Raw genomic sequence first — 12,965 nt, forward strand, 5'->3', positions numbered from 1 at the left:
ATGTCACACATGTCTTTCAAAATCTCTCGCATTCCCACAAAGAAGAAAAGGATGGTGCATTGCTAAAAGATGAAAAACTGACTGGCAACAACTGCTTATTTAATGGATTTCCAAAAATGTCGGCAATAAAAGATTTACAGCTGTCAAATCCCATTGTCACATTGAGAATATAATTACATATTGTATGGCATGCAAACTGGGTTATAAAATAACTTGTTATGTGACTGGTTCTATCTGCAATTTCATGAGTCCAGAGATACATCAAACAAAGCACAGTTGGCACTGAAGCTGAGAATGTTATTGAGTAATTTAAGTGTAAAAGAAGAGCTTCTGAGAATATTACTGATTTCAGGAGAAACATTAAGTGAGGAAATCTATGAGAAATGTAGAGGAAATGCAAAATTGATAAATGTGCCACTACACAAATAGTCACAAATAACTACTGATGGAAATCCAGGAATGACTGATAATATTGATGGATTTACTGCCCTCTGCAAAAAAAAAAAAATAATTTCCAAACCTTATGTTCTATCACTGTATTATCCACCAGCAATTTTGTGTAGTAGGAATCTGTACCCTTTGGGTGTGTCATGAAGTTGTTACAAAGTTACTAGCTTGATTGAAGCAGGTCTTTTGCAACATATTGAAGTATGTTAGTTCACTAAAGGCAAAGGTCTTGCAATATTTGTAACTCTGGTTGAAGAAATATAAAAATATCTTTGAATAATAAATCAGACTTCTGTGGAATTAATGGACTTTCACTAGCTGGTGAATTTTCCTTTTATCATAAACATAATGAAAAACCTAAATCATTTAAACTTGTAGACACAATGGAAAGATAAATATAGCTGTAATGTCAGGATCTGTAATTGTGCATATCACATCTGCAGATGAAGTAATTTGTGCAATTCCCAAATATGAAAAAGTTATAGATGAAACTCCTATTGACGTATCATCACTTATTATCAGTCTTTAACTACTCAAAGAAAAATTTCAACCGGCCAGTGTGGCCGAGCGGTTCTAGGCGCCTCAGTCTGGAGCCGCGCGACCGCTACGGTCGCAGGTTCAAATTCTGCCTCAGGCATGGATGTGTGTGATGTCCTTAGGTTAGTTAGGTTTAAGTAGTTCTAAGTTCTAGGGGACTGATGACCTTAGAAGCTAAGTCCCATAGTGCTCAGAGCCATTTTTTTTTTTTTTTTTTTTTTTTTTTTAATTTCAAAAGCAATTTCAATGAGTTAATGCCACCGAATCAACAGATTCTTTTATCAAGTCTGTTGGTTGCCAAGTAATTGAAATACATTGCAGAGTTTGCTGTAGTAAAAACAGAAGTGGAGCTAGAAATTTTGGATCTTCAGAATGATAATGTCCTAAAATCCAGTGCACCAGATGAGAACTTCAGCAATATAGTTAACACAAAAAAAAATGCAACATAAAATTATTTTTGTTTTCATATACTTGTTTGGATCATCGTTTTCATTAATGGATACCATAAAATCAAAGTGCAAGTTGACTGTACAGATGATTGATGATTGATTATGAGTGATAACATCTTTGTACTCTCCTAACAATGAAGCAATGAGCAGTGAAATGCAGTGCAAAAATAACTTTGAATTTGAAATTTAAGTTTCATGTAAATAGTTCTTATACCATATTAACATCTGTATGTTTTATGAAATAATTATTCTTTCACATAAAAATGTGAAGGAGAATTTTCAAGTGTTAAAATTATAGTTTTGGAAATATTTTGTATGTGTTGTCTATTTTTAACTGAGTAACTACACATTTACCTTGGTTAAATAAATTGTGTCCCTGACCATTCGATATTCAAGAACGTTCTCTTGGATCCAAAAAGAAAGATATTTACTCACACTCTGAGACTCTGAATTCATATAAGAAATATATAGAATACAATCTGGAAAGAATAGAATGTGATACGGAGAATTCTGAAAGGCTGTAAATAATTTAGTAATGAAGGCAACAGCTCAGCATAGTAGCATCATTAGTCATTGACAGGTATGCAAAAAGGAATGAAAATTTACACACACACACACACACACACACACACACACACACACACACACACACACACACACACACACACACAGCTTTTTTGTGTCCATATCGCTGACTCAGTGCTTCTAGTGTTGGAAAGTCATTCTTAAAATATATGAATATTTAGAATAATTTTCCTAGCTGTTCGTAGGCAGGCTTGAGCAGTGATAAGAAATAGAATGTCACACTTATATAGTTACCTCAACTGTCTCTTCAGGTTGTACACCGACCAAGAAATTGTTTATTGTGCAACAAAACAAACTGTATACACACTCCAGAAAAAGAAAAACTTCTAATAAAACTGTTACTGAGACTTTGTATTTGTCCAGGAGGAAGATGCAGGCAGAAGATCATACATTTTTTGGGCTACATATTTACAGTTGAAATGTTGGCCTCCATACCCACATGTATGAGTGCAAATAATTACTGCTTAAGCAGGTTTGACTGAATTTTCAATTGGAACTGATACAGGGACCATATCTATCTCATTCTAAAGTATGCTAGCTGTATGGTATATTATTTTCTGCGATACTATGAAAAGGAAAATTCCATTAGTGTTGTCAGCAGAGAATGAGGAAACTCAGATTACCTCTTTATTATACCCATTATCCTGGCAGATACTTTTCATGATATACCCAGACATATTGATGTTAGTGCAGAAGGCTGCCATTTTCATGAAGTGTACAGATGGTAAATAAAATTGCTGTCTGAAAAATTTCTGTACAAACTGCTTCAAACAGGAAAGACCCAAATGTTCCTGTAGATGAAGATCCAAACTAGGTATTGATCTACACTGCATTATCAGATTCTTGCACTCTTAGGCATTTTCTATTCACAACCCAATGTACAATCTTGTTTCTGTCAACATTGCATTAAAATTAGTGTGTTTCATCCAGCCTTACCACATTCCACACAAATTATGGCTAATTTTGAACGTGTTGTAAAACCATATTCCAGACCATTTTCTGCAGCCTGTGTTGCCGCAATTTATTTCTTGTAATGATCAAAGATTTAATGTGCAACTTTGTTAAGAATGTGTCATATGTTAGTTCCGTTTAAATTTGTCTTGTGTGCAAATAGATGGTTGAATTTTTAAGCTGAATATGTAAATCAGTCCTTCAGCACAGCTATAGCCAAGGAGATGAGATATGTTGCTTAACCGGGAGTTTTATGAGTGGATGAACACATTGATTAGTTCTTTTTGCATTAATTATTTTGGCCCAATGGCGCTTCTTCATTAAGAAACAGCTGTCTTATAGGTTATGGTGCTCTGTATATGCAGCATTTCTTGAATTTTTAAAGTCTTTGTTACATTTGTACATTTTTAAGCAAATGAAACACAGTCTTATGCAACATTTGAGCAGGCATGTGACTCAGTTGACTTTATAGCAAACAGAACTGATTATGTCATCCTCAGTGGGGAGACATCAGAAGTGGCTATATCAGAAGCAAATGGAATAGAACATAATTGCAAATGATATAGTATTGGTAGTTTTTCTTTTTTAGATTGTTCACACACAGATAGCTGTATTAAGGATGTAGTGATGTTGTTTGTTGTTGTGGTTTTCAGTCCTGAGACTGATTTGATGCAACTCTCCATGCTACTCTATCCTGTGCAAGCTTTTTCATCTCCCAGTACCTACTGCAACCTATATCATTCTGAATCTACTTTGTGTACTCATCTCTTGGTCTCCTTCTACGATTTTTACCCTCCACGTTGCCCTCCAATACTAAATTGGTGATCCCTTGATGCCTCAGAACATGTCCTACCAACCGATCCCTTCTTCTAGTCAAGTTGTACCACAAACTCCTCTTTTCCCCAATTCTGTTCAATACCTCCTCATTAGTTATGCGCTCTACTCATCTAATCTTCAGCATTCTTCTGTAGCACCACATTTCGAAAGCTTCTATTCTCTTCTTGTCCAAACTATTTATCGTCCACATTTCACTTCCATACATGGCTACACTCCATACAAATACTTTCAGAAACGACTTCCTGACACTTAAAACAATACTCGATGTTAACAAATTTCTCTTCTTCAGAAACACTTTTCTTGCCATTGCCAGTCTACATTTTATATCCTCTCTACTTCGACCATCATCAGTTATTTTGCTCCCGAAATAGGAAAACTCCTTTCCTACTTTAAGTGTCTCGTTTCTCTCCTCAGAATCACCCGATTTAATTCGACTACATTCCATTATCCTCATTTTGCTTTTGTTGATGTTCATCTTATATCCTCCTTTCAAGGCACTATCCATTCCGTTCAACTGCTCTTCCAAGTCCTTTGCTGTCTCTGACAGAATTACAATGTCATCGGTGAACCTCGAAGTTTTTATTTCTTCTCCATGGATTTTAATACCTACTCCACATTTTTCTTTTGTTTCCTTTGCTGCTTGCTCAATATACAGATTGAATAACATCAGGGATAGGCTACAACCCAACCACTGCTTCACTTTCATGTCCCTTGACTCTTATAACTGCCATCTGGTTTCTGTGCAAATTGTAAATGTAGTGATAGCATCAGTAAAACATGTGGAAGTGGTCAGCACTTGGCACAACAACTGAGCTGATGCCCAACCTAAGCAAATGTAATGTACAGAAATAAACAAGTGAATAGAGTCTCTGTTGTCTAGCTACATTATTGGTGATTAGTCTATAGTCAGTTACAACACTCAGATACAGGCCAGTTCAAAATCAATACAATGATTGCAAACGGCAACAATTATTTAATGCATAGTGACATGCCAACAAGAATTACAAAATATGTAAAAGAAAGTCCAATTTTTGTTTCACATACTTCATAGGAGGTGTACGTAACTCACGTTACTCACATGAATGACATGTAAATAGTAATTCATTTCACACCATACATTCTGAAGCACATATGGCATCATCAACATTAGCAAATAAAAAAAATGCACATTTTGAGTTCCGAAATTGTTTTTGGCACAGGACGTACTTACCCAAGGTCTTTTAGATAACTCCATAAAAATATATCCACGGATGTCAGGAGAGAGAGAGAGAGAGAGAGAGAGAGAGAGAGAGAGAGAGAGAGAGAGAGAGATTGCTCAAGCATGTCCAGGTAAGTGTTAAGTGTTTGTTGAAACAATTAGCTAATTAGCTCAACTAAGCAACATAGGCCAGACAATTTTTATTTTAATTATGCTCACAAAACATTAACTTTTGGTGAGTCACGCCAATGCTTTATTGCATCCGAAAACTCATCTGTACCCCATACTTGAATTTTTGTACCAGGTTGCCTCATCATTAAAAATAAGATGTGTAGCAAATATTTCTTCCTCCATGGCTTCCAGCATTGCCATAACATAATCCGTACATATGATGTAATCTTCATGTTTCAGTTCCTGTAAAATTTTAATTAAATGCGGTTTCATTTTCAGCTTAATTTTGAAAACATACCAAAGGAAGATCAGAGAACAGTGGAAGAAGAATGGGGAGATTTCAAGAGGGCCCTAGTTGAGGCAGCTGAGATTGTGTGCGGAAGAACTAGCACAAAGAGGAGAAGTAAGGAAACCCCATGGTGGAACAACATATGTAAAGAGGCAGTACTTCGAAAGAACAAAGCCTTCAGAGAATGGTTCCAGACCCGAACAGAGGAAGCTAGGGTAAAATATAAGGAAAGCAAGAAAGCGGCACAGACCATAGTAAGGGCGGAGAAGAAGAAGTGGATGGAAAAATGGACAAGAATGTTAGAAGAGGACAGTGAAGGGAACAAAAAAGTACTTTACACCATGGTAAGAAATAAGAGGAAGGACAGAAGCGAGTGCCTGAGGATCATGGATAGTAATGGAAGAGTTGTGGAGGAAATGCATGAGCTCAAAAAGATTTGGAAGGAGTACTTTGAAGATCTGTTGAATGCCGCCAAGCGGGTAACTAACAGCGATGGAGAGCCTAAGGCAGCAGACGATGATAATAGTGGGGAAATTGATGATCTAACTTGGAATGAAGTGGAAGAAGCCATAAAGAGGATGAAAGGGGGCAAGGCACCAGGTTGGGACGAAGTAACAGTGGATATGATACGAGCAGCAGGAGAAGTAGGAACCCAGTGGCTATACAGAGTGCTGAGGGTGGTGTGGAAGGAGAACAGAATTCCTGAGGATTGGAAGAAAGGAATTATAGTCCCGATCTTCAAGAAAGGGGATAAAAGGAGATGTGAGAACTACAGAGGAATCACCCTGCTATGCCACTGTGGAAAAATCTATGAAAAGATCCTGGAGAAGAGAATAAGAAGCAGTATTGAAAGTAGACTGCAAGAGGAGCAGTATGGTTTCAGACCGGGAAGATCAACAACGGACCTCATATTTGCGGTAAGGCAACTGCAGGAAAGGCACTATGAGTACGGGAAGGACTTAATCATGGCCTTTTTAGATATTGAGAAGGCGTATGACAGTATCTGTAGGGACAAGCTCTGGGATGTGCTGAACGCAAAAGGGATAGATGAAGAGATAACACGAAAAATCAGAAAAATGTATGAGGGAAGTGAGAGTTGTGTGAAAGTGGGGAGGGAATGTACTGCATGGTTCAAGCTGGAAAATGGGCTGCGACAGGGAAGTGCACTTTCGCCTTTATTGTTTATTATTGTTATGGATGAAATCCTACAGCAAGTGTCAGATGCAATTGGAGATCATAAAATGAAAGCAGTGCTTTTTGCCGATGACCTGATGTTATGGGGAAATTGCGAGAAGGAGGTGCAAGAGCAATTAGATGCATGGGAGGCAACGGCAGCACAATATGGAATGCATTTCTCTGCAAAGAAAAGTAAAATAATTGTCACAACAAGGAAGACGAATAGGCCAAATGTGGATATAACTTGTGGAGGGGAAAAACTACAAGTGGTAGAGAACTTCAAGTACCTGGGAAGCGTGATTGAAAGTAAGGGGGGAAACGCAATGGAAATAAATGAAAGGTGCAGAAAAGCAGGGCAGTTCTACAAATGCATTAGGGGGCTTATTTGGAGCAAGGAGGTGCCACAGAAATCCAAGGGAATTATATACCGAACCTACTTTGTCCCCATATTGGCATACGGAAGTGAGACATGGGTAATGCACAAAAGCGACAAAAGTAGAATACAGGCTAGCGAAATGAAGTTCCAGAGGAGCAGGTTGGGTGTAACAAGACGAGACAGATTGCGAAATGAGTATGTGAGGGAAAGACTAAAGGAGGAACCAGTACAGGACAGGATAGAAAAATCAAGACTGCAGTGGTATGGACACATGAAGAGAATGGATGAGGGAAGAATTCCTAAGAGGATGTTTGATCTGCAACTGGAGGGGAAGAGGCCCAGAGGAAGACCAAGAGATAGATGGGTGAAGGGAGTGAAGGAATGTGTGACGAGAAGAGGAGAGAACTGGACGAAGGTGGAAGAGGGGGAATGGTGGAAAGACAGAACACGATGGAGAGGCTTGTGTTCCCGACAGACCCAGCCAGTGGCTGGAAACTGTCCAAGATGATGATGATGACCAAACTGTTGGTGGTGGCATTTGTAACTGCCTACTGGTTTGGTATGTCAATTTTTGCTGACTATATAGCTGACAATTACTTTTTCCTTTGCAAAACATTGTTTTTCAAACTGCTGATGCCATCTATGAATGTTATTGACGTTTGGAGTTCATTGATAATGAAATCTTGTCTGCACCAACATACAGAATACCTTCTGTACAACATCTGCCAATTTCACACACGTCATGGAACTTTTCACTTATACATCACTGCACATGCACTGGCATCTGATTCCTTGTGCTTGTGCATTGGTCAAAATTTTGAACTTAATTTTATATTTTCTGCAATTCTTATCCATTTATTGCAATGCATTAAATAGTTACAGCCATTTGTAGTTGCAATATTAATTTGAATTGCCCTGTATTTAGAGTAGTTTAAAGTAGAAGAACCATATACATGTAGTTGCATTTTGTTCATTACAGTGTGTGTTGCTCCTCTGTAAAAATTAATGGAAGCCTGGAAAAACACTTCATTGTGCATTGGATGTTAAAATCCTAAGGGTTGATGCCATCTGTTTCCTGTATTCCATTTTTCCATTATGACACATATGCAGATTTATGTAAAAGATAGCCGGCCGGAGTGGCCGAGCGGTTCTAGGTGCTACAGTCTGGAACCGCGCAACTGCTACGGTCGCAGGTTCGAATCCTGCCTCGGGCACCAATGTGTGTGACATCCATAGGTTAGTTAGTTGTAAGTAGTTCTAAGTTCTAGGGGGCTGATGACCTCAGAAGTTAAGTCCCATAGTGCTCAGTGCCTATTTTGTAAAAGATATTTTCAGTATCAACAGCATCAAAAAAGATAGTCCTAAATACTGCTTCATTATTTTCACAGAAATGTTCCAACAGTTTTATTTTGTTATAAGTGTGCTACTTTGTGAAACAAGCATTTTTTAGGCTTGGATGCTGTATTAATGGCTTTCTGTTTTCAGGGACACTTACTTACGTGGCACATAGAGCAGTGTATACTGGTCCACATTCACACATTTTTACGACAGCATTGCTTGCTGGAACTCAACCATAGAGAAGCAGTGCTTTCACTTCTGGTGTGGAGGGAAGTCTTCTTACCAATAACAGCACCTCCTGGAGCTCGTCATTTCCTTTTATGTGCAGGACAGGTATAGCTTAGAGATAATGTTTTAATGGAATTTGGCATGTTAGCCAGATACCCAGCTCACTGGTAATATTTTGTAAGCATATGATGTATTTAGTGCACACACAGCACTTTAGCTCAGAATGTAACATGTTGTATGTACATTGTGATGTACACACAAAACAGTGGCCAGACATAGCGGTCATGGGTGCATGAAGTGTGCTTTTTTTTGTGTGTGTGTGTGTGTGTGTGTGTGTGTGTGTGTGTGTGTGTGTGTGTGTGTGTGTGTGTGTGTGTGTTTTTTACTTTCTGGAGAAGGCCTTGGCCAAAAGCTCAAGTGCAGTCTTTCAATTGTGCCTGTCCGCAACTCAGCATGTCATATCTATGGTGAGCAGCAATCAATCCTTTTCATAATTACTCATACACAATAATGTTGTTGTTGTGATCTTCAGTTCAAAGATTGCTTTGATGCATGTTAGTCTATCCTGTACAAGCCCATTCATCTCTACATAACTGCTGCAGCCTACATCCATCTGAACCTGATTACTATGGTCATGTACTGGTCTCCCCCTTTGCAGTCTCGCCTCCCCCCCCTCCCCCCCCCCCCCCCCAAATAGTTCCCTCCATTCCATTCCCAGACTGATGATTCCTTGATGCCTCAGGATGCATCTTATCATCCAATCCCTTTTTTCCCCAGTTTGATTCAGTACTGCCTCAGAGGTATCTAATATACCCGTCTAATCCTCAGCATTCTCCTGTAGCATCAAATTTAAAAAACACTTATAATTTCTTATTGTTTGAGCTTTTTATCATTGATGTTTCGCTTCTGTAAAAGGCTACACTCCAAAGACCTTCAGACAAGACTCCTAACATTTGCATTTATATGCAATGTGAAATACTTTTTGTACTGATGTCAGTCTGGATTTCATGTCCTACCTACTTATTTTACTGCCCAAATAAAACTCTCATCTACCACTTTTAGCATCTCATTCCCTAATCTAATTCTCTTGGCATCACCAAATGTAACTGTACTAAATTGTGTTACTTTTGTTGATATTCATTTTATAAACTTTTTTCAAGGCACTGTCAATTCAATTCAGTTGCTCTTCAGTCATTTTCCATGTGTGACAGAATTATAATGTCACCTCAAAGTTTTAATTTCTCCTTTCTGAGTTTCAATTCCCTTTTTGAAATTCTCATTGGTTTCCTTCACAGCTTTCTTATTGTATAGCCCTGTCTCATTCCCTTTTCAACTGCTGCAACTATTTCATGTCCTTTGACACCTATAAATACGTCTGATTTTAGTACAAGTTGTAAATAATCATTTGCTCTCTGTATTTTATCGTTCAGAATTTTAAAGACTGTATTCAAGTCAGTATTACCAAAAAAAATTCTTAAAATCTGTAAATGCTATGAATCTGGGAATGTTCAGTGTATCTCCTAAGATTGAATATGTGTTCAATATTACCTTGCATGTGTGTACATTTTTCTGGAACCCAAACTGATTTTCTCCTAGGTCCGTTTTACCAGATTTTCTATTTTTCTTTAAATAATTTGTGTCAGTATCTTGCAACCATGACTTATTAACCTGATGGTTCACTAATATTATCATCTATCTGAACCTGACTTCTTCGGAAATAGAATTATTACATTCACCTTGCAAACTGAGGGTATTTTGCCTGTTTTATCTTGCACACCACATGAAGTGCTTTATCATGAATGCCTCTCCTGAGTATTTCAGTAATTCTGAGGGAGAATCATCTACTCTAGGTGAAGTGGCCATGTGTTGAAGGTGCATGCTACAAAATGTGAAAACCCATGTAACCAGAATAATAGAAGCATGTTAAGTCAATGACAAACAGTAGTCTCTGGATTCACTACGAATAACAAAACAATACTCCCTGGGAACACGGCTTCATGCCAGCATAGTATCTGTCAATATGCAGTGGACTCTCCTTGAATTGGTTAATTGGTTGTAGTTGATAAGCTGCAAGGTTGGGTGCTTGAAGTTGAAGTCAATGATGTCATGCAGAGGAGGCACTTGGTGAGGGCAGCATTTGGGATGCAGCAGGCAACATGTTCTTTGGGCTGCAGATGCAGGTGGACATCAGTTGAGCAAGTCTCATTTGCTTGGAAATGAGAACTCTGTGAGGTGACAACAGCACCATGGCATGACTCCTTATGAACTACACCTGTGCTTAGGGGGAGGGCTCTGTACTGAAGAAGTGTGAACAGTCAGCATGTGGCCATATAGCTGCTCTGATATATAACTGCTGTAGTCAGTTGAGCTGCAACCTTTATAGCCAGGTCACGGAAAATTACAGGGATCAGTGCTTCGAGGCACGTGACTGATGGCAGTGAGAAGTGTTAGCACTTGTGGCAACACCTGTGGTGAAACGAACCCACTCTGGATGTGTATTAACCACTGGAGACTTGAGGAAAACAACCGTGCCTATTATTGTGTACATTGGAATGTTTTCTTGTGATTACCCAAGTTTATGTAGTAAGCAGGTAAAAAGGGCAGTCACTTGCAATACACAGCGGCATGGTGGGTAGTAAGGTCATAGGTGCTATTTGTGTGATGCCAGACATGAGGCCTTGTGCTGAATTAGGTCTTTCAGTGCTCCGTCCAGTTCTTCTCGCCATATCATATCTCCAATCTCACCTTCATCTTCTTCCTTTTCCCTTTCTATAACATTGCTTGCGAGTTTATTTCCCTTGTACAGGCCTGTATACAAGTGTTGTAATTTAAATAGTGGCAACTATTTATTCACAACCGATACAAAAGAGTTACATGTTTGCACCTGTTACTGTCCTTCAAAGTAGTCACCAGCATTGTGTAGAACCCGTTGCCGGCGATGTGGAAGGCGTAGTATACCGTTAGTAGAGCCTGTTCTGTTGATGGTGCAAATAGAGTGGTCTACTGCCTGTCGAATCTCTGGAACAATTCTGAAACGAATGCCACAAAGTGGTTCCTTCATCTTCAGAATCAAATCAAAGTCACAAGGACTTAAGTCCGGCTAGTATGGTGGATGGTACAGTACTTCCCAGTCCCATCGACCGAACAGAGCTGCCACAGCTTGCGCTGTATGCACCTACGCATTGTCATGCAAAATGATGGGTGGGTTGTGCAGAAAGTGTCGCTGCTTCTTTTGCAAAGCTGGTTGCAGGTGATGCTCCAAAACCAAACAGTAATACTGTGCATTGGTGCTCTGCCATGGAGGAACGTAATGCGTTAGGATAACACCATCACAGTCGTACATGAGAATCACCATAACTTTCACCGTACTGGGGCTCTGATGCACTTTCGACTTTTGTGACAACCCATAATGATGCCATTTGTACATGAGAATCACAATAACTTTCACCGTACTGGGGCTCTGATGCACTTTCGACTTTCGTGACAACACATAATGATGCCATTTGTTGGATTGGCTCATACTATGTGGCCCATGTCTCATCCAGTGTTATGATATGGCATAAGGAAGCCTCTCCTTTGTGCTCAGAGTGCTCCAAGTGCATCTGAGGAGTGTCATAATGCATCCATTTCTGCATTTCCATCAAGTCGTGCAAAACCCATCGTGATGCAGTTTTTCGTATGCCCAGGTCTTCCTTAAGTTGTAAATAAGATGGTGAGCTGCTAAGGGCTGCTCGTACTTGAATGAACAAGGGTTGCACAAGCAGCCCTTAGTGGCTCGCCATCTTATTTACAACTATTTATGACGTCACCTTTCCGGCTTAGATTTTTTTAAAATGTGACTTGTAAGTACTGCATCTCTTTCCAGTCAGTACAAACTTTAATTTTATCAATGTATTATGTACCTAATATGTTTTAGAACAGTTAGTTTAATTCTGAAGACGACACTCATAGTAGCGTTGAAACCTGGTCAATTTTGACTTAATATTTGTGACCGAGGGCTTATTTGTTCTAATATAATTCTGACACGGTCACTGAACCTTAGCAGCTATGTTCAAAGTTTTAGATGTCTACAAGATGATCATGGCTGAGCACCACTTATTATTACACAGTACATTTTTGCACAATGAAGACTTTCTTTCTTAAATGAGTTACCCAAGAACATTATTCCATGTGACATTATTGAATAAAAATATGTCAGCTTACTGATATGCTTTTTCCGCAAGATTTTCAATGTTTCTGCACACGAATTTGGCTGAACTGAGTTGTTTTAGGTGTTCCAAAATGTGTTTTTTCCAATTTAAATGCTCGTCAGTATGCATCCCATAGAAATTTGAAGTTTACACCCTATTTATTATTTCCTCACCATTTGTTACACTCATCATT

General features: G+C 38.8%; 1 protein-coding gene across 2 annotated transcripts in view; it reads left to right on the forward strand.

Moving 5' to 3' along the window:
• LOC126183629 (protein inturned) overlaps positions 1–12,965 on the forward strand; it is a 287,053-nt gene that overhangs the window by 185,393 nt on the left and 88,695 nt on the right. For both annotated transcript variants that reach the window (XM_049925752.1, XM_049925751.1), the window contains exon 13: positions 8,502–8,687. In XM_049925752.1, coding sequence (XP_049781709.1) covers positions 8,502–8,687 — 186 coding nt within the window. The remainder of the gene's footprint in view (positions 1–8,501; positions 8,688–12,965) is intronic.

The sequence above is a fragment of the Schistocerca cancellata genome, chromosome 4, assembly GCF_023864275.1.
Source record: "Schistocerca cancellata isolate TAMUIC-IGC-003103 chromosome 4, iqSchCanc2.1, whole genome shotgun sequence".
NCBI lineage: Eukaryota > Metazoa > Arthropoda > Insecta > Orthoptera > Acrididae > Schistocerca > Schistocerca cancellata.